The sequence below is a fragment of the Oryctolagus cuniculus genome, chromosome 7 (genome assembly GCF_051225735.1).
Source record: "Oryctolagus cuniculus isolate XC-2025 breed Fujian yellow rabbit chromosome 7, ASM5122573v1, whole genome shotgun sequence".
NCBI classification, from domain to species: domain Eukaryota; kingdom Metazoa; phylum Chordata; class Mammalia; order Lagomorpha; family Leporidae; genus Oryctolagus; species Oryctolagus cuniculus.
Window position 1 is genome coordinate 37418591 of NC_142873.1, and position 21733 is coordinate 37440323.

At 40.3% G+C, this 21733-nt stretch overlaps 1 protein-coding gene across 3 annotated transcripts in view; it reads right to left on the reverse strand.

The window, feature by feature from the left end:
- The window catches only part of ATF6 (activating transcription factor 6), a 221715-nt gene that overhangs the window by 125293 nt on the left and 74689 nt on the right, over window positions 1–21733 (reverse strand). For all 3 annotated transcript variants that reach the window (XM_089299668.1, XM_008265536.5, XM_089299669.1), the window contains 5 exons: window positions 12524–12655; window positions 9997–10110; window positions 8104–8203; window positions 7498–7565; window positions 28–142 (listed from right to left, as the gene is read on the reverse strand). In XM_089299668.1, the coding sequence (XP_089155794.1) occupies window positions 28–142; window positions 7498–7565; window positions 8104–8203; window positions 9997–10110; window positions 12524–12655 (529 nt within the window). The remainder of the gene's footprint in view (window positions 1–27; window positions 143–7497; window positions 7566–8103; window positions 8204–9996; window positions 10111–12523; window positions 12656–21733) is intronic.

Consider the following 21733-nt stretch of genomic DNA (forward strand, 5'->3'; position numbering starts at 1 on the left):
CACTCTATTCTTTCAACATGAACTTACCCGTCGAAATGACACAACATAAAATGTGTCTCCCCTTCTGCGGATGGCTTCAAAAAAGTCTTGATAACTTCTTGGTGAAGCATAATACACTTGTAGCTCACTCCCAGAGTTCCCACTGAAGTAAGAAAAAGGTAAAGTATTAAAGTGAAAAATTTTGCAATCCATGCATGATTTTTTCATATTATATATATATATATATACACACACACACACACACATCTATATAATGAAATATATATAGATATATTTCTCATGGGCTTTTTAAAAGATCTCTCAAATGCACAGACCCCTTGTATGTTAAAGTGCCCTTGGCTTAAAGCCCCAGCCTGCAGTGCCAGCATCCCATGTGGCTGCCAGTTTCAGTCACAGCTGCTCTAGTTCCAATCCACCTCCCTGCTAATGTACCTGGGAAAACAGTGGAGGACGGCCTAAGTGCTTGGGCCCCTGCAACCATGTGGGAGACATGCAAGAAGCTCCTGGCTCCTGGCTTTGGATTGGCTCAGCTCTAGCCAACGGAAGACCTCTTTCTCTATGTCTCTACCTCTTTCTGTAACCCTTTCAAATAAATACAATAAAAATCTTAAAAAAAAAAAAAAGTGCCCTTGGCTATGAGGCTGTGTGAAGGTAAAACTGAGCTGAGGATTTAGAAATAGACTTGGTTTTGAATTCCTGCTCCACTCCTCAAATGCATATTTTTTGGGGAAATTAAACTTTCTGAGCAATCTCAGTTTCTCATCATGAAAATGAGGCAAACCATATAAACCTTCCAGGATTGTTACTGGCACTGAATATGTTTTATACATCATGTGACAAACATGAGTCCTGTTCTGAAGGAGTCACTCAACAATAGTTGGCCATTGACATTAAAAGCACCATGGAGGGGCATGTGCTGTGGCTAGTAGGCTAAGCCTCCACCTGCAGCACTGGCATTCCATATGTCCTATTCCGGGCTGCTCCTCTTCTGATCCAGCAGTAGAAGATGGCCCAAGTGTGTGGGCCCCTGCGCCTACATGGAAGACCCAGAAGAAGCTCCTGGCTCCTGACTTCAGAGTGGCTAGCTCTGGCCATTGCAGCCATTTGGGAAGTGAACCAATAGATGAAAGACCTTTCTCTGTTTCTCCTTCTAATTCTGTCTCAAAAAAAAAAAAAAAAAAAAAAAAAAGTACCATGGAGGTGACTTGATAAAATTAAAACTATATTTTTTTCTAAATATTTATTTTATTTTTTTTTATTTGAAAGAGTTACAGAGAGAGGTAGAGACAGAGAGAGAGAGGTCTTCTATCCGCTGGTTCATTCTCCACAATGTGAGAGAATGGTTCATTCGACCACAACGGCCGGAGCTGTGCCGACCCAAAGCCAGGAGCCAGGAGCTTCTTCCGGGTCTCCCACATGAGTGCAGGAGCCCAAGGACTTGGGCTATCTTCTACGGCTTTCCCAGGCCGTAGCAGAGAGCTGGATCGGAAGAGGAGCAGCCGGGACTAGAACCAGCGCCCATATGGGATGCCAGCACTTCAGGCCAGGGCTTTAACCTGCTGTGCCACAGTGCCAGCCCCTAAAACCATATTTTCATGATCATTTAGTGTTGAGCACAATAAGCCAACATCAAGAAAGTTAAGAGGATCCTACAATACTTTACTTTTCTCCAGAGAGAAAACTTTTATATATCAATAAAACATAAGAGGTGAACAAAAGTGATCCAAATAGAAATGAGTCATAAGATTTCCTTTGAAATACTTCCATTTGCTCACTAAACTATTTCTGATTATAATATTTTGGATAGTCAATTCTTGTTATTTGTGGTAGTTATGTTCTCAAAAGACTGCCAACACTGAATTAGTGAGTCCTGATCATTTTCCTATGGGAAACACAGGTTTGGTCTTCTGGTTACAATATTTTTCTTGACCAGTTAATATGTAGCCCTTTTAAAAGTGTGTTTCTCCCTTTCTCTCTCTCTCTCTCTCACTGTCCACTCTGCCTGTCAAAAAAAAAAAAAAAAAAAAGTGTGTTTCTCCCAAAAGATACCTTTAATATATATTTAATTTATTCATTAACACTAAGCACACAAACAACACCACCGTAACTCATGCCTGAATGAAATTTAGCTAACCCACGTATTTTCTCCATGATGTATCTGTAGCCTTTAAGCATTTGGGATTGCTGGACAGCACTGTAGCAACATGCCTGGGTGCCATTTTAAACAGCAAAATTACCAACAAAAAGCACAAACGTGAACAAATGTGGTGACCTTGTCAATAACACAAAAAACAACAAAGCAGGAATATCCCCTTGTTCAGCATCACCCAGGAGCATCTGAATATGTTTGCAAATGACCACAAAAGTGCCATGAGAATTGATGTTGTGCTTATAAATAAATTTTAGCAAGTAAGTAGATTAGCAAATACAGAATCTATGAATAAGATATAGATCCATGATTAAGGATTGATCAATTCATTACCCCATTAAGCCTCAAGTTTTTAATTCTGCAAATATTTAAATGAAATTGATACAGGTATATTAAAATAGGTTAGAGATTGCAACCTGGAGCTTTTATATCCTTTGTTATCATTAAGAATGAAAATAAAGGTTGTCTTATAAATGGAACATAGGGATAATACAGGATCTTTTACATATATATAATGTTTCCTATAAATAAATTGGGCAAATATGATATACCCTTTCATACACTCCACAATATATTTTCATGATCTATTCAATTATTTTTGGTGGAAAGGAGCAAAACACTTTAAACAAAGGGTTACATTACATTTTTGACACTATGTTGTCAGCTTTATATTATATGGTTTGTTTCGACTTCATCATTTTTGGTTTGAAAATAATATGGCTTCTCATGTTAAATCTGATAGCATTTGGACGGTATTAAGTCTGGGAGTGTTACACTTTCTTCCTCATAGTTTCTCATTTGCATAATTTTAGGTATGCTAAGCAGATGTCTCTTTTGAAATTCAAAAAATTTGTAAGGTCTTTCTTGTCTTTATTCACAAATTGTGAATAATCCATGCATTTACAATACACATTTCAATTATTTGAGTGACCAGAAGACAAAACCATTTTTTACCTCTAATAGGAGTGGAAAGTTTTAAAAGATTTCTTTCTTTGAAAGGCAGAGTAACAGAGAGATGAGGAGGTAGAAGCAGAGATAGAAACAGGTCTTCCATGCACTGTTTATTCCCCACATGGCCACAACAGCCAGGGCTAAGCCAGGAACCAGGCACTCCAGCCTCATCAGCCACATGGGCTATCTTCCACTGCCTTCCTAAGCTTATTAGCATTAGAACTTGGATAGGAAGCAGAGCAGCCAAGACTCCAACCAGCACTCTGATTTGGGAGGCCAAGGTTACTAGTGGCTGTTTAATTTACTGCACCATGATGCCAATAGTGTTTATCCACACCACCACTTTGCCAAGTGGTTCCACTGCATTGTAGTTTGTTCAACAATAACACGCTTGTTATCTAACCATTTTACAATAAGAATTTCATTATTTGTATTGAATTTGTAGTCATACAGCCCTCTTGCTTATTTTTTCATCAGTTTCACAGGACACTTGTTTATTCTGTTTTCCTTCGTGGGGCCTGCAGCTCCAGAATCCAATTTCGAAGGTGTACCAACAAAGTCACAACAAGTGCATAGATTGCTGAGAAAAAGAGTGTGACTGTGGATTCTCTATCATTTCTAGCATTTGTAGAACTACCTCACTCCTAAGCACAGAGGTCACAAAATAACCACAAGGAGCAACATGTTAGAATCTGTCAGGCAGTAGTGCAGTACCCTACACATTCCTATGCAGTATATATTGTCCCAGTGTCTTATTTATACAACAGCCATTTCTGAACACTGGTTATTTGAAATACAGTACACTCCTTGAAATCAAATGACAACCTAGTTCTAGAAATACTTTCATGAATGCATTTTCTATAGTACATATCAGTTACATACATAATCTTTTTTTTTAAGATTTTATTTATTTATTCGAGAGGTAGAGTTACAATAGTGACAGGGACAGAGAGAGAAGTCTTCCGTCTGTTGGTTCACTCCTCAAATGTCCACAACAGCCAAAGCTGCGCCGATCCAAAGCCAGGAGCCAGGTGATTCTTCCCGGTCTCCCATGTGGGTGCAGGGGCCCAAGGACTTGGGCCATCTTCTACTGCTTTCCCAGGCCACAGCAGAGAGCTGGATTGGAAGAGGAGCAGCTGGGACTAGAAACGGCGCTCATATGGGATGCCAGCACTGCAGGCGGAGGATTTACCTACTGCGCCACAGTGCCAGCCCCTACATACATAATCTTGTACTCAGTTGAACATTTAGCAAAGTAACTAGTCAGTAAAGTTTATGCCATTTTCACAATGAATTTAAAAATATTTTCAGATGTTCTAACCATTCCCCTATTACTTTCCTCAAAAGAATAGAACTCTAAAACATATTTATTTCAAAGTTACCATAAGCAATATATTTATCGCTCAATTTATATTTTTTACAGATAGCTTATGTATAGGACAACCGGACATAATGGGTTAAGAACATTTTAGAGGCGAATCTTGGCCCAGAAGTTAAGAAGCTGGTTAGGATTCCCTATTGGGGTGCCTCGGTGTGCTGCCTGCCTCTAGCTCCTGACTCCAGCTTCCTGTTAAAGCAGACCCTGGGAAGCAGTGGTGATGCTGCAAGTAATTGTGTTCCTGCCACCAAGTGGGAGGGCTGGATTGAATTCCCAGCTCCTGGCTTCAACCTTGACCCAGCCCAGTCATTGTAGGCACTTGGGGAGCAAAACAGCAGATAAGAACTCACATGTACTTCTCTCTCAAATAAATAAACTTTTTAAAAAATTGTAACTACTATACAACCACTATATCACTATAGTCATGCAGCAAAAAGTTGATAAATATATTTTTAAAATAAATCAATAGTGGGCCGGCGCCGCGGCTCACTAGGCTAATCCTCCGCCTAGCGGCGCCGGCACACCGGGTTCTAGTCCCGGTCGGGGCGCCGGATTCTGTCCCGGTTGCCCCTCTTCCAGGCCAGCCCTCTGCTGTGGCCAGGGAGTGCAGTGGAGGATGGCCCAGGTGCTTGGGCCCTGCACCCCATGGGAGACCAGGATAAGCACCTGGCTCCTGGCTCCTGCCATCGGATCAGCGCGGTGCGCCGGCCGCAGCGCGCCGGCCGCGGCGGCCATTGGAGGGTGAACCAACGGCAAAGGAAGACCTTTCTCTCTGTCTCTCTCTCTCACTGTCCACTCTGCCTGTCAAAAAATAAATAAATAAATAAAAATAAAAAAAAAATAAAATAAATCAATAGTAATTGAAATACTTTGGTTAACAGAAAATTATTAGTTCCAATATAAATATATTTGAATTATCCATTTCAATAGGATTAAAATAATCTTAGGTTTAAACATTCACAACTACTGATATGTTACTCATTGTCATTTAATAAAAATTATCAACTGATATGATCATGAATAAAGCAATTTAAACTTAGATTTTTCTTATATACATATTTTTTTCCTCAGTGCCAAAAACACTGGCACATAGTAGACTCTGAGTAAATGTTGTTAGTATTAACTAATGAACTGTAAATCTGTGTCAGAGCTACAGATAGAATTGGAGACTTAACTTTCACTTTGGTGGCACTGTTGTCACTCTTATCACAACATTACCATTTACCATTTTGGGGACACTTACATATGCCCACCACCATGCTAAGTGCTTCAAATATATTATCTAATTTAACCATTGTATCAGCTCTGTGCAGTCAAATTTTGTGGATGAGGAAACATGAATTATAGGATTAACTTTCTTGAGCCCACATAGCAAGTAGCAGAGTTGTGATTTGAACTCTGCCTCCTTCTAAAGCTATCATCTTACCTCTAAAACTATACTGCCTCCCACAATATCTTTCCTTTCAATTAGACACGTCTTGAAGACATTTAATGCTCTAGGTATAGAACTATCTTTGAAATTTTTCAAAATCTGTAATATATAGTAAAAAATGCATTTTAAGTTAAATAGGTAGGATCTGAATTGTGATTCTGCCTTTGTTCTATGACTCTGAAAATTACAAAAAAAAGAATGGCTTCATCAGTTTTTCCATATATAAAACACACTTAAGGTGCCAGCACTGGGCACAGCAGGTTAAGTAATCACCTTCAATGCTGGCATCTGATAAGGATGCTGGTTCGAGTCCCATCTGTTCAATTTCCAATCCAGCTCCCTACTAATACACCTGAGAAAGCAGCAGAAGATAGGCTAAGTGCTTGGGCCCTTGTACCCATGTAGGAGACCTGGATGAAGCTCCTGGCTCCTGGCTTCAGCCTGGCCCAGTCTTGGCCATTGTAGCCATCTGGGAAGCGAGCAGATGGAAGATTTCTTGCTTTCTCTCTCTCTCTCTCTCTCTCTCTCTCTCTCTGTTTTCAAATAAATAAATTTTAAAAAATCTTAAAAAAAATACACTTCTTGGGCTGGCACTGTGGTATAGCAGGTAAAGCCACCACCTACAGTGTTGGTATCCCATATGGGCGCTGGTTCGAGACCCAGCTGTTCCACTTCTGATCTAGCTCTCTGTTATGGCTTGGGAAAGCAGTAGAAGATGGCCCAAGTGCTTGGGCCCCTGCACCCATGTGGGAGACACAGAAGAAGCTCTTGGCTCCTGGCTTCAGATCGGCACAGCTCCGGCTGTTGAGGCCAATTGGTGAGTGAACCAGCTGATGAAGACCTTTCTCTCTCTCTCTCTCTCTCTCTCTCTCTGCTTCTCTTTCTCTCTCTGTGTAATTCTTTCAAATAAATAAGTAAATATTTTTTTAAAATACACTTCAACTTATGATATGCATTTAAAGATAAAATTCATGTAAAGCACTCAGCAAGACACCTGGATTAGAGTAGCTAAAAATAATATTCCCAGGGCTGGCACTGTGGCACAATGGGTTAATGCCCTGGCCTAACAGTGCTGGCATCCCATATGGGTGCCAGTTCTAGTCCCTGCTGCTCCTCTTCCAACCCAGCTCTCTGTTACAGCCTGGGATAGCAGTAGAATTTGGCCCAATTGCTTGGGCCCCTGCACCCACGTGGGAGACCTGAAAGAAGCTCCTGGCTCCTGGCTTCAGATCAGTGCAGCTCCTGCCGATGGGGTCATCTGGGGAGTGAACCAGCGGATGGAAGACCTCTCTCTATGTCTCTGCCTCTCACTGTAACTCTCTCAAATAAATAAAATAAAATCTTAAAATAATAATAATAATAATATTCCCTTCCCCTAGCTTTATCAAATATTATACAAATCAAGGAAAACAGCTATGTAAGATTTTCTTAGCAAAATGTTCAATTAAAAGCATTCTGACTAAATCTATATTTAAGAGTCATAGGAGAGTTGACCTGAAATTATCTAACTTTACTCTGGCTGCTCAGAAATAGTATTGTTGTGTGGACTAATGTAAATACTCTATTTTAAATTCCACAATTTCTTACCTGATACTAGTGGTTTCTGTGTATTGGACAGCCATCAGCTGAGAATTGGAGCCCTGTTCCAGAGCACCCTGGAAGGGAAAAACAGATTTAATGCAATATAATGGCAGTGTATGAAGATCTTTCCAACTAACTCATTCCACACTTACTAAGCTTTCACTGAAGTATTCACACAGGTTTTTCATGAAAATTCTGACATATTAAGTTCAAGTAATTAAATAAATAGAATATATAGAAATTATCACTTTTTAGGTCACATTCTAGGCCAAGAGATGTATCTTATGGAGATTAACACATTTAGGGCATTTCACAAAAAGTTTAAAGAAACAGCCCAATATCTGAGTCTAAGCACCACAAGTTTTATGGCAAAGCCAAACAAGTTATTACTAAACATACAACAACTTATGTTTGTCTACAATAATTACATTACCAAGGACAAGTTTCTAAGAATTATGAAAGGTCCATAATAAAACCAGATCCTAATCACTGAATTAAACACAAAGATCTTCATGCCTAAATATGAATAAGCCATGATAAAGCTCTCAATGATAACTCTTCTTGGGGGAAGCCTTCCAATGAATATGCTAAACATTGTTGAAAGAAACAAACCTGAAGAATACGGGTTTTCTGTTGATGATTTGTCATTCTTCTTGACTTGGTCCTTTCTACTTCATGTCTATGAACCCAGCCTCGAAGTTCATGATTTAACCTATAATATAGGCTAATTAGTTAAACATATTTCATGGAAATAAGTGTCTCACTTCTTAGTTTGAAGCGAATTAAATCATTCCTTCAAAGAGCATTCTAAGTGCCTGATGATTCAATACTGCTTTTTAAAATATATATATATTTTAGGGGCTGGTGCTGTGGCTTGGCAGGTAAAGCCGCCATCTGCAGTGCCAGCATCCCATATGGGTGCTGGTTCGAGTCCTGGATGCTACACTTCCTATCCAGTTCTCTACTATGGCCTGGGAAACCAGCAGAAGATGGTCCAAGTCCTTGGGCCCCTGCACCCACATGGCAAACCCGGAAAAACTCCTGGCTCCTGGCTTTGGATTGGCGCAGCTCTGGCCTTTGTGGCCATTTGGGGGGTGAACCAGCAGATGGAAGACCTCTCTCTCTCTCTCTGTCTCTGTCTCTGCCTCTTTGTAACTCTGCCTTTCAAATAAGTCAATAGATCTTTAAATATATATATATATATATATATATATATATATATATTTGAAAGGCAGAGTTACAGAAAAGACAAGGAGAGAGAGAGAGATTTCCAGATTTCCATCCATTTGTTAATTCCTGAAATGTCTGTAATAGCTGGGGTAGGGCCAGGCCAAAGCCAGGAGCCAGAAAATTCCTCTGGGTCTCCCACATGGGTGCAGGGGCCCAGGGACTTGGGCCATCTTCCACTGCTTTCCCAGGCACATTAGCAGGGAGCTGGATTGGAAGTGGAGCAGCCAGGACTTGAACTGGTACCCATATGGGATGTTGGCACTGCAGGCTGTGGCTTAATCCACTGCGCCACAGCACTGGCCACTCAATATTGCTATTTTATTTGAAAATGCTAAGACACTTAATGTTAAGCTGATTTTAATGAGACTTTCATATTTTATTGGGTAGCCTCCTAAATCATGAATTTAAAATTCAAAGAAATCTACAGCTAAATATCTGCCAAACATAAATATTGAAAGCAAGGGTTTTTTTCCCCCACACACAAAAAACTTATTTCCTGTTTTTGCTCTTGGACTATGTATACATGAACATCTGAGACACTGGAGGGAACTTAAGAAGTCATAGCACTTGTAACAAAAAAAAAAAAAAAAAAAAAAAAAAAAAAAAAAAAAAGAATGCATTAAAGCCTTTGAAACCATGCTCTTTAGAGAGAAAGAAAACAGTGAACTCAACTGCCCAGAGGAAAAAAACAATTCAAAATCTTCAGCAGTGGAAATTTAAAAATGGCTACTTCAAATATATCTTTCCTTTATTTTCCTTACACCTTAGAGACTGTGAAGATGTCAGACTGCGCTTATTTAACTCTAGTTGGTTATTACATGTCACAAAGAAACAGAAGCAGTGTTTGAGGCTCAAGGATGGGATTTAAAATCACGGCAAATTTTTAAGGGAAAAGTGGATAAAGAAGGGTGCACAAATGGGGTACTAATGGGAACGTGTCTCCAGAATCACACATTCTCACATTCTCTTCTTAATTTGAAGAAAAAGGTACTTTCTGCTATGAAATGTCACCAACTGCAAGCCTCGCATCTACCCTGAATTTTTATGTTAATTTCATTTTGTAGCTTTCAAATAAGACACACTTAAGAATGCAACTAACACATAAATAGATTCATCAGCACCTCTATCAGGTTGGTCAGCAAACTGGACAATGATTGCTAAGTAAGTCAGAGATGATCTCAGCCACATGGTTAATCTCCACAATATTTTTCTAGGTTCCAAAACTAAATACGAGAACCCACTTAGCTTTTTCTGCAGCAGTCTAGAGGCACTCACCTGAGCGACTCTGTTGTGTTGATCAGAGGCTGACAAGGAGGTGGGGGAATATAAAGGAGTGGTTCTTCAGAGAGCACCATCAGGGCTTTGTCATTCGAAACAGAATGATCATAACTGAAACATACAGGCAAACATTTGTTTCTTTGCATCTTAAATTCCCAAGAAGCTTGCAATATGGGAATCCTCACTATACTCACTTTTCATGGAAATAAAAATATACTAAATAGAACATACTCCAAGAGAGAATAAAGTAATAAACCATAACAAAGTAAAAACCATATCAACAATGTCATTTTCTGATTTTCTACAGAGATAGCATGGTAATTCATGTTTATACAGACACCATTTTTTGAGAAATCAATATGTATCAGAAACCAGAAATAAAAATGACAACACATGGTTTGTGTCTCCAGTGTGACTTTGCTCAAGGCATGCAGACACTATTCCTGGCAGAAAGCAGGTGATGGTAATGGGACAAACGGGGGGGCAGACCAACTGTTTGACAGTAAAGCCAGTATTATGTGACCAGAAGTAAAGCTGTGTGGTCATTTATAATTCTGTGATAACAAAACTGGATAGTCTCCCCAAAACAGGTGTGTGTGTGGCAGGCAGGGGCAAAGGGAAAATACAGGGGTAGGGTTAGACATAAAGTACTTGTCAGGAAAAAAATTTAAGTTAAAAAGCTGGTGGAATCTGAATCATTAATGAAACACAGGATGAAATTAATTAGTTACTCCATTGGTGTAAAAAAAAAGTATACGTTCCTAATCACACTGTTCTAGGTAATGTGAATGCGTATCCAGAGTGTGACGTAGGAAGGAAGTAAAATCTGAGTTGAGGATTAGAATTTGAGGAGCAGGCATTTCGCCTAGCAGCAAAGATTCCAGTTAAAATGCCTGTGTCCCACACGGGAGTACTTGGGATTGAATCTCATCTCTGGCCCTTGACTCCAGCTTCCCGCTAATGCAGACCTTGGGAATCAGCAGTGATAGCTCAGGGAACTATGTTCCTGGCACCTGTGGGAGACCTACTGTCACAACACATCTGGGGAGTGAACCAACATGTGGAAGCTTGCTCTGTTGCTTTCTGCCTGTCTCATAAATAAATTCACAGGAAGAAGCTGACGGGCACACTAAAAAAACTCAAAAACAAAGACCTATCACATGATCATTTAAAAAATCATGATTGCATACTTACTAAAAAAATACAAATGCTATATAGTCAGAAAAGTCTAACACTTCTTTATTTATTTGAAAGCCATACAGAGAGAGAGAGATTTACTGGTTCACTCCCCAGTGGCCCACAACAGCCGGGGATAGGTCAGGCTGAAGACCGGGAGCCTGGAAACCTTCCCAGGTCTCCCACATGGGTGGCAAGGACTCAATTACTTGGGCCATCATTTGCTGCCTTCCCAGGCACATTAGCAGGAAGCTACATGGGAAGTGGAATAGTCAGGACTTAAATCAGCTCTCTGATTTGGGATGTGGATGTCCTAGGCAGCAGCTTAACCCACTGTGCCACAACACACACACCCAAAATTGCTTTTGAAAATGTTATTTCTGAGTTCTAATTTTCTTTCCATGTGACACACTCTCGTAATGATTTTTGCACATCTCTGCTAACTGGTTTTGTTCTATCAGCCACAAAGAAAAGAAAAAAATGTTAGGAGAAATACAGGATAGGGGCTGCATGGAGATAAATGAGAAAGGAAAGAGAAAAATCTAAGCCAACATGCAATCTGGAGACAATCAGACCCACACTAACTCAAAGATGGGCAGAGTTCTAGGCTGCTTGCAAGTCATTCTATATTGATAGAAAAAAATGACAGCAAATAAAGCACTAAAGTAAAGGACAGTGCCAGCAAGCTAGCGTTGTAAATTTCTGGAATAAAGAGTTGCTTTCTCATTTATCCAAGACAGTCCCAACTAATGTCTAATGTCCTGATGTGACTACTACTACCGTTAGCTGTCCTTCTTTTGGGCCCTGCACCCCATGGGAGACCAGGATAAGTACCTGGCTCCTGCCATCGGATCAGCGCGGTGCGCCGGCCGCAGCGCACCGGCCACAGCGCGCCGACCGCAGCGGCCATTGGAGGGTGAACCAGCGGCAAAAGGAAGACCTTTCTCTCTGTCTCTCTCTCTCTCTCTCACTGTCTACTCTGCCTGTCAAAAAAAAAAAAAAAAAGTGTTGCACTTTGGCTGATAGTATATAGTCATAGTATTTATATGCCACACATTTCCAAGATGGAAAAAATATGTAATCAATTATTACTTTGATAGGTAAAATAAGAATAATACACACAGACTGAGATTTCAAAATAACCTTACTGTAAGAATCCTAAAACTGGGGAAAGTTTTAAAGTACATTTATTCTTAGAATTGATCATAGAAGTAATTTATTAACGACCTCAGGATTTGCTCTACTAGTCAAAACTATATATGAGCAGTGTAGATATAAAGTTATACTAGCAAATTCTCTGTTCTGCTTTCATTAAAATGAAAACACCAATAGATACACGCCATCTAACCTGTAGCTGTTTTTCTGGATGATACCATCTGATGTGTCTTGTACTTCTTTAGCTGAAAATTCTAGAAGATGCCTCCTCTGGTTTGCAGGGTTCACACCAGGTTTCATTCTCTTGGAATCCTGTTCCAGAATGCTGAAAATAAAAATCATGAAGCAAGTTAAAAGATGTTGCACACATGCATGCTACATGTTACCCTGAAGCAAATCTTAATTCCTTTGTAGGACCATGCATAACAGCAAAAAGGCCAGGCAAAGAAGTAAAAACAGAGTATTGATATATTCAAATACCTAGTCTGGCATCATGTACATGTCTAAGATAATTCTGGAATACTTTCCAAGATGGCACTATAGGGAAAGGATGTACTGCTTCGGAGTAGGGGAAAATAGCAGCAAAAAAATAGAGGAGTGCATTCCCAGGGGAGAGCTGAAGAGAAATCTGCAGTAGAAATTCTACAAAAGGAAGAAGGAAGCTGTGGCTCGGCGTGAAAGTTGCAGATGCAACACATGACCCCCGCAGCCACGAGCTAGAGGACGCGCCACTTAGGAGAATGTGACACCAGACTGCAGCGGCCCCTGCCACTGGCGAAATAACTGGAGGGAAAGCCTGGCAGAGAACAACTGTCTTTTGAGTTTGACCTGGAGCCCAAGGGGGACAGGATACAGACTAACACAGTGGGGAAAAAAAGGGAAATTTCTCTCTCCTCTTTACCCCACAACGGCACCCAGCAACCAGCTGGGAGAGGGCACCATTGTGACTTCAGTAGTAGCTGTGTCAGCTCTTATGCATGTGCCCAACAACAGGGACAAACCTATGGCCAGCATCCTACTGAGTGGGAAGAAGTGGGAAGCATTTCCACGAAGATCAAGAACCAGACAAGGATGCCTACTTTCACCATTGCTATTCAATATAGTCCTGGAAGTTTTAGCCAGAGCCACTAAGCAGGAAAAAGAAATGAAAGGGATACAAATTGGAAAGGAGGAAGTCAAACTATTCCAATTTGCAGATGACATGATTCTATATACAGGGGAACCAAAGACTCCACTAACCAACTATTGGAATTCATCAAAGTGTTTGCTAGAGTAGCAGGATATAAAATGAACACATAAAAGCCAGCATCCTTTGTATACGCAGATAATGCCATTGCTGAGAAGGAACTTCTAAGATCGATCCAATTCACAATAGCTACAGAAAAAAATTAAATGCCCTGGAATACATTTAACAAAGGAATTTAAAGATCTCTATGATGAAAATCACAAAACATTAAAGAAAGAAAGAGAAAAAGATACCCAATGGGGCCGGTGTTGTGGCACAGCAGGTTAATGCCATGGCACCCATATGGGATGCCAGTTCTAGTCCCAGCTGCTCCACTTCCAATCCAGCTCTCTGCTTCGGCCTGGGAAAGCAGCAGAATATGGCCATGTGCTTGGGCCCCCGCACCCACATGGGAGACCCGGAAGAAGCTCTGGGCTCCTGGTTCGGATTGGTGCAGTACCAGCGTTGCAGCCAATTGGGGAATGAACCATTGGATGGAAGACCTCTCTCTCTCTCTCTCTGTCTCTCCTCTCTCTGTGTAACTCTTTCAAATAAATAAATAAATCTTTTTTTAAAAAAAGAAAAAGTTACCTAAAAATGGGAAAAAAATTTCTATCTTCATGGATTGCAAGAATTATATTATTAAAACATCCATAATACAGAAAGCAATTTACAGATTCAATGTGATCCCTATCAAAATATCAATGATATTCTTCTCTGATCTAGAAAAAACTTGCTAAAATTCACATGGAAACACAAGAGACCCCAAATAGCTAAAACAATTTATACAACAAAAACAAGGCTAGAGGCATCATAATACTAGATTTCAAGACATACTACAGGGCACTTAACAATTAAAATGGTGAGGCCGGCACTGTGGTGTAGCAGGTAAAGCTGCTGCCTGCAGTGCCGGCATCCCATATGGGTGCTGGTTCAAGTCCCAGCCGCTCCACTTCCAATCCAGCTATCTGCCATTGCCTGGGAAAGCAGTAAAAGATGGCCCAAGTCCTTCGGTCCTTGCATCCACATGGGAAGACCCAGAGGAAGCTCCTGGCTCCTAGCTTCAGATCAGCACAGCACTGTCTGTTGCAGCCAATTGGGGAGTGAACCAGCTAATGGAAGACCTCTTTCTCTCCCTCTCTCCCTCTCTTTCTCTCTCTGTGTAACTCTTTCAAATAAATAAATAAATCTTTTTAAAAAATCAAAACAGCCTGGTACTGGCCAAAAAAAAAAAAAATAGACATGTAGAATAACTGAGCTGAATAGAAACTTTAGAAATCAATCCATGCATCTGCAACCAATTAATCTTTGACAAAGGAACTAAAATCAATCTCTGGAGAAAGGATAGTCTCTTCAACAAATGGTGCTAGGAAAATTGGATCTCCACATGCAGAAGTATGAAACAAGAATCCTAACTTTACACCTTATATAAAAATCAACTCAAAATGGATCAAGAATCTATATCTATGACCTGATAGCACCAAATTACTAGAGGAGAACATTGAGGAAACTCTGCAAGGCATTGGCATAGGCAAAGACTGCTTGAAAAAGACCCCAGAAGCATAGGCAAAGTCAAAATAGACAAATGGGATTATATCAAACTGAGAAGCTTCTGCACTGGAAAGGAAACACTTAGCAAAATGAAGAGGCAACTGATAGAGTGGGAGAAAATATTTGCAAACTATGAAACTGATAAAGGACTGATATCAGAATCTACAGAGAGCTCAAGAAACTCAACAACAACAAAACAGACAATCCAGTTATGAAATAGGCAAAGGACTTGAACAGGTATTTTTCAAAAGAGAAAATTCAAATGTCCAATACATGAAAAACAATTCTCTTAAGTTAAATTACAGTCAAGTTGCCTATCCAATATAACTAAAAAAAAAAAAAGCTACACTCATTCTTGAAATATATGAAATGATCTATAGAATCTAATTGTAATCATCTGAATGACTGCAGATTTATATTTTCCTTATCTGTATTAATATCTGAAAAATGTGTAAGAATAATATTTTACTGCCAGAATTTATGACTGTCTTAGTTCCATTGTGACACTACAAATAAGAAAGGAATTTCACAGTCATTTTAATGGCCAAATGTACAAAAGGATATGAGAAAATTATTGTTGATATGAACTTTAAGAGTCTTGGCATGAGTGTTTTTGAGATATCCAAGTTTCCTTTCTGTTAGTTTTGAAAAAATTAAATTCCAAGAATGTAACAATATGATTCAGTCACAATAAGAGTAATGTGCATTCTGTGACTGTTTTGAGTTCATAATAAAGCAATCTAGTCAAACTTAAATAAATACTAAGAAAATAAGAAGTCCCTAAGATCTATGTCTCCATGATCAGAAACATGCTATTCCACAACAGTCACAATAGTTTTAAGCCACATGATAATCATTACACCAATAAACCTTGCTTATGTTATGCCTGAAAAGCATGGATTAATAAAACACAAATGATTTCAATTTCTGCAAAAGTCTAGAAGAAGTATTTTAAGAACTGTTACTTTTTCACTTATGAAATCCTAAAAACCAGCAACTGTTTTAGATTATTTATGAAGCCACATAATCCTTAAGATAGGATTTTAGATACCCAATCTCATACCAAGTAGTTGAACAAAAAATGACACATCTGCAAATCTCTTTTGCTCCCTTGCAAACCTAATTTCTTATGGTACACGTAGGTCAATTTTAAATTCAAGCCATCTCAGCAGGTAACAACTGTGGTGTTTCTCAGCCACAAAAGCAACCATATGCTGCTACTGCCCTGTGACTCTGGGAACCACACATGAAAACCTAAAGTCTATACACTGCAAGGAACATGCAGACCACCAGTATTTTTTTTAAGATTTATTTATTTGAAAGGCATAGTTAGAAAGAGAAGGAGAGACAAAGGCAGAGAGAGAAAGAGAAAGAGAGAGAGAGAGAATCTTCAACCTACTGATTCACTACCCAAAGGACCACAACAACCAGCACTGAGCAAGGCTGAACTCAGCAACCAGGAGCTTCTTCCAGTTCTCCCATGTGGGTACAGAAGCCCAAGGACTTGGACTATCATCCACGGCTTTCCCAGGCACATTAGCAGGGAGCCGGATTGGAAGTGGAACAACCAGGACTCTGTCGCCCATATGGGATGCCAGCACAGCAAGCCTTGGCTTAACCACTGTGCTGGCCCCAATATCTTCATTTTTTAATGTGGAATCCCAGAAACAGCACAAAACTGGGAGACAAGAGAACTGGATTCAAGATGTGCTTTGAGATGCCCCACCAGATAGCCCCTTCCAATTCCTCATATGTAAAATGAAAAAAAAAACAACCCACAAATATTTCACAATATTTCTCTCAGAAACATATGAGACGATAGATGGGAAATAGGTTTCATAAAAGCCAAAGATGACCCAGAGCAATTAATAACACAGCTTGTCTTTCTGTCTGCCAGATTCAAAGTATTCACAGCACAACAACTAGAGTGACCCTTTAAAAATCTGGGTTTGTGGCCGGCAACGTGGCATAAAAGGTTAAGTCTCCATCTGCAGTGCCAGCATCCTATACGGATGCCAGTTCAAGTCCTGGCTGCTCCACTTCTGATCCAGCTCTCTGCTGATGCACCCGGGATGATGGCCCAAGTTCTTGGGCCCCTGCAACTATGTGGGAGACCCAAAAGAAGCTCCTGGCTCCTGGCTTCAGCCTGGCCCAGCCCTGGCCATTGGGACCATTTGGGGAGTGAACCAGCAGATGGAAGATCTCTATCTCTGCCTTTCGAATAAATAAATTAATATTTTTAAAAAAACTGAGTCAAATTACATTACTCCTCTACTCAAACCTTCAGATGGTTCTCCATTTCTATCATGGTAAGTAACAAAGCCTTACTTCATTCAGTCCCTCCCTCTATCTTGTCCCTTTGGAATCATTTTCTACTACTCTTCCCCTTACTTACTTTAGCCCCAGCCATACAGACTCCTTGCTTTTCCTTGAACACGCAAGGCACACTTCCACCTGAAGACCGTTGACATGGCTGCTCCCTCTGCCAAGAATTCTCTGCCAACCCTCTCATCGCCTTTCAGCATTGGCTCAAACATCTGCTTCACAATAATCACTGTTTGAACTACAGCCCCAACCTCCGTCTGCACATTTGTAAAACCATTCACCCTCCTATAGTTTATCCCTTTGTTTAAAGAATTTGCGACTATCATTTTATGCATTGTCTATTGTCTCTTCTCATTAGGACGTAATCTAAGGGGTACAGAAGTCTCTCTTTTGTTCTAACATAGTGCCTTGTTAATAAGAGTCAGTCTTTAAAGAAAATAAATGAATGAACTTTCTGTACCATTATGCCTCTTGTCAAGAGAAAAAAGGTATATATTTATTTTAGGGAAATTATGTTATAACTCAAAAGTGGCAGGTCATGAGCTCACTATTACACCATTCCCAGAACCAGGAACAGGATATTATGTTAATTTTCATTGCAAATGAGACTGAAGTAGGAAAAGACAAGGAGTTCTCAAGGGAGCTCTCCACATTTTATAAAAGTTTTCTTCTGTTTGTTGAATGGTTCACAGATGATTTTCACAGTAGTAATGAGCAGTAGTTTACTAGGCACAAAAATGAAGGAAAAAGAACTAGATCTTCAAGCAAAGATAAAAAAAAAAAAAAAAAAAAAAAAAAAAAAAAAAAAAAAAAAAAAAAACCTCCAAATAGAAATTCTTAGAGCCAAGAGTTACCGTACCCCGGGAAGAAACATGCACTCCACGGTGAATATTTTCCAAAACGAGCAAGAAAACAATCTGAGAAGCTTTCACTCATTCAAGAAACAATTAGAATGCAAGCACCATTCCAACAGGTAATGCCAGTACTTAGAACCCAGGCACTATTCACTGAGGAAGCCCAAGCAGCTTGGAGAGGCCCAAATGAAGAAATACCCAGGACCCTGGCCTGTAGCCTTCATTCAGTTCCCTGCTGAAAGCCAGCACCAACCTGCTAGCCATGTGAGTGATCTCTTATGAAAGTGAGTCCTCCAAGCCAAGCCACCCCTGCCTAACACTCCAGAGAAGCGAAAAAGAGGATTTTTAGCAATGTAATGATCACTGTTGATTGAAGCCTTCAGGTTTCAGAGTGGTGTGCTGTACAGCATCAGTAAGTGAACACTACAGTTGGTAGATTTCAGATGCCAGAGAGTCAAGGTTTAATATAAGAAGTTTGTGCGCAAAAAACACTTTGGATATCTCTCACCTGAGAAAGGCACCCTCTGATCATTCCAGCTGTCAAAAACCATGGCTGTAGATCTGAGCATACTCTCTCTTTCCTTCACACTCAGATCAGTCCGGCCAATTCATCAAACAAGTACTTTACCCTTTCGTAGCCCATCCCTAACTCTAGAAGCATGTTACTGCATACAGTCCTAACTCCTCTACCTGCACATGCCAACTTCTTTTTCTCTGCCTGAGTGGCTGTTGCTCTATCAGAGATGAAGTCAAAGCTCCAGAGGAGCTCTGCTACCTATTAGCTGTGTCTTCAGTTTACTCACCTGTAAAAAAGGAATGAAGAATATCTACTTCATGGTGCTAGGAGGAATAAACGAATTAATTCATACAATCTCTTAGTCTGGAACTTGTTTGACAGTGGAAAGAAGTAGCCATCAAAGAAGGATGTACTTTTCTCTGAAGGGAGGAGAGAACTTCCACTTTGCTTATGGCCTTGTTTAAATACTGACGGAGACTGTGGATTCAATAGGCTTCCATAGCCTTGGGAGCTCCTGTCAAGAGCCCCGGGTGATCACTGACGTCATACATAAGAGTGTTAATTGTTAAATTAACAACAGGAGGCCGGCGCCGCAGCTCACTAGGCTAATCCTCCGCCTAGCGGCGCCGGCACACCAGGTTCTAGTCCCGGTTGGGGCGCCGGATTCTGTCCCGGTTGCCCCTCTTCCAGGCCAGCTCTCTGCTGTGGCCAGGGAGTGCAGTGGAGGATGGCCCAGGTGCTTGGGCCCTGCACCCCATGGGAGACCAGGAAAAGCACCTGGCTCCTGGCTCCTACCATCGGATCAGCGCGGTGCGCCGGCCGCAGCGCGCTGGCCGCGGCGGCCATTGGAGGGTGAACCAACGGCAAAGGAAGACCTTTCTCTCTGTCTCTCTCTCTCACTGTCCACTCTGCCTGTCAAAAAAAAAAAAAAAAAAAAAAAAAAATTAACAACAGGAGTCACTGTGCACTTACTTCCCATGCAGGACTTCTGTCCTCAATGAGTTGTATTACGAGAATTAACTGTAAAACTTGTTCTCTGTGTGTGTGTATGTGTGTGCAAATTGTTGAAATCTTTACTTAGTATAGAGTTGGTCTTCTGTGTATAAAGTTAATTGAAAATAAATCTTAATGGAGAATTGGACTGGGAATGGGAGAGGGAGAAGGAGGGTTGGGAGTGGAATGGAAATATATGGTGGGAAGAATCACTATATTCTTAAATTTGTACTTATGAAATTTGTACTCATTAAATAAAAGGTTTCTTTGGGAAAAAAAGATTAAGCCAAATAAAATTTTCTTTTCTAAAAAAAAGTTTGATGATGGGGCCGGCGCTGTGGTGCAGCGGCTTAATACCCTGGCCTGAAGTGCCGGCATCCCATTCGAGACCCGGCTGCTCCACTTCCTATCCAGCTCTCTGCTATGGCCTGGAAAAGCAGTGGAGGATGGCCTAAGTCCTTGGGTCCCTGCACCCTCATGGGAGACCTGGAAGAAGCTCCTGGCTCCTGGCTTCGGATTGGCGCAGCTCTGGCTGTTGTGGCCAATTGGGGAGTGAACCATCGGATGGAAGACCTCTCTCTCACTGCCTCTCCTCTCTCTGTGTAACTCTTTCAAATAAATAATTAAAAAAAAAAGTTTGCTGAATAATGGTTAATACAGTGAACAGAGAAAATGTAGGTAGCTTTACCAGCAAAGCACAGATGGTATCAACATATAGCCAATTGGGTTATTCTAGAACTAATTATCTTCTTCCAACTGCCTCATTTCCATTTATGTCTCATTTTCTAAGCCAAAGGAAAAATGAAAACGAATAATGCTGCTTTACTGAGAATTCTGGTTAAAGGACCAAAAAAGAAAGCTAAGGGAGATACATAGATTATCTGTGCATTCCCTAATTGTAACTCCTTGGAGGTCACAGATCGTGTTACATTGGCTGTGAACATAGTTATTAATGCTGATTCATGTTCAAATCACACAGGTCCCAAAAAGTCTACACGTACAGCACACACCCACAGCTTATACTGACATTCTCAATTAAGAACAATCTGTAGAATAATCCTTAAAATAAGTTTTTAAGTATTTAGTAAAATGACAAAACAATTCAAATCCGGAGGGAAAGGGGACATTACTGACAAACTGCTTCAAAGCCTAGGCAATATATGATAATTACTTATATACTTTTATATACTCAGAAGTTTCAAAGTTATCTTACTCTACCTTAATATTAGGCCAGACTTTTACTTTCTTTTTTTTTATAGAAAGCTTTTATTTACTAAATAGAAAATTCATAAGTACAAATTTTGATTTATAGCAGTTCTTTCCCCCATACCTGCCCTCCCACCCCCAAACCATCCCACCTCCTACTCCCTCTCCCATCCTATTCTTCAGTAAGATTCATTTTTAATTATCTTTATATACAGAAGATCAACTCTATGTAAGTAAAGATTTCAACAGTTTGCACCCACACACACACAAAGTATAAAGTACTGTTTGAAGACTAGTTTTACTGTTAATTCTCATAGCACAACACATTAACGACAGAGCTCCTACATGGGGAACAAGTGCATAGTGATTCCTATTGTTGATTTAACAATTGACCAGACCTTCACTTTCTACAAAGTTAAGCTGTCTACTCCTTTCTTAGGTATGTTTTGCGGAGCTCACATTTCCACTTGAATATACTAAGTACTGAAAATGGTGATTGAGTAAAGCTATTACAGACAAATCACCTACTGGGCCTTGTTTTATATTAACTAAAACATGTGGTCTGAAGAAAACATCCAAGCACTCAAAGAAAACTCTGACAGTAGTGTTCTCATCTGACCTAGTTTCTCAGTGACCCCCTCTCACAGGGCTGAAAGCAGCAGAAGTTACTACAATATCTCCCTTCATCTTTGAAAGCAACATACAGCGATCCACTCAAGGTAAAGAAGGAAG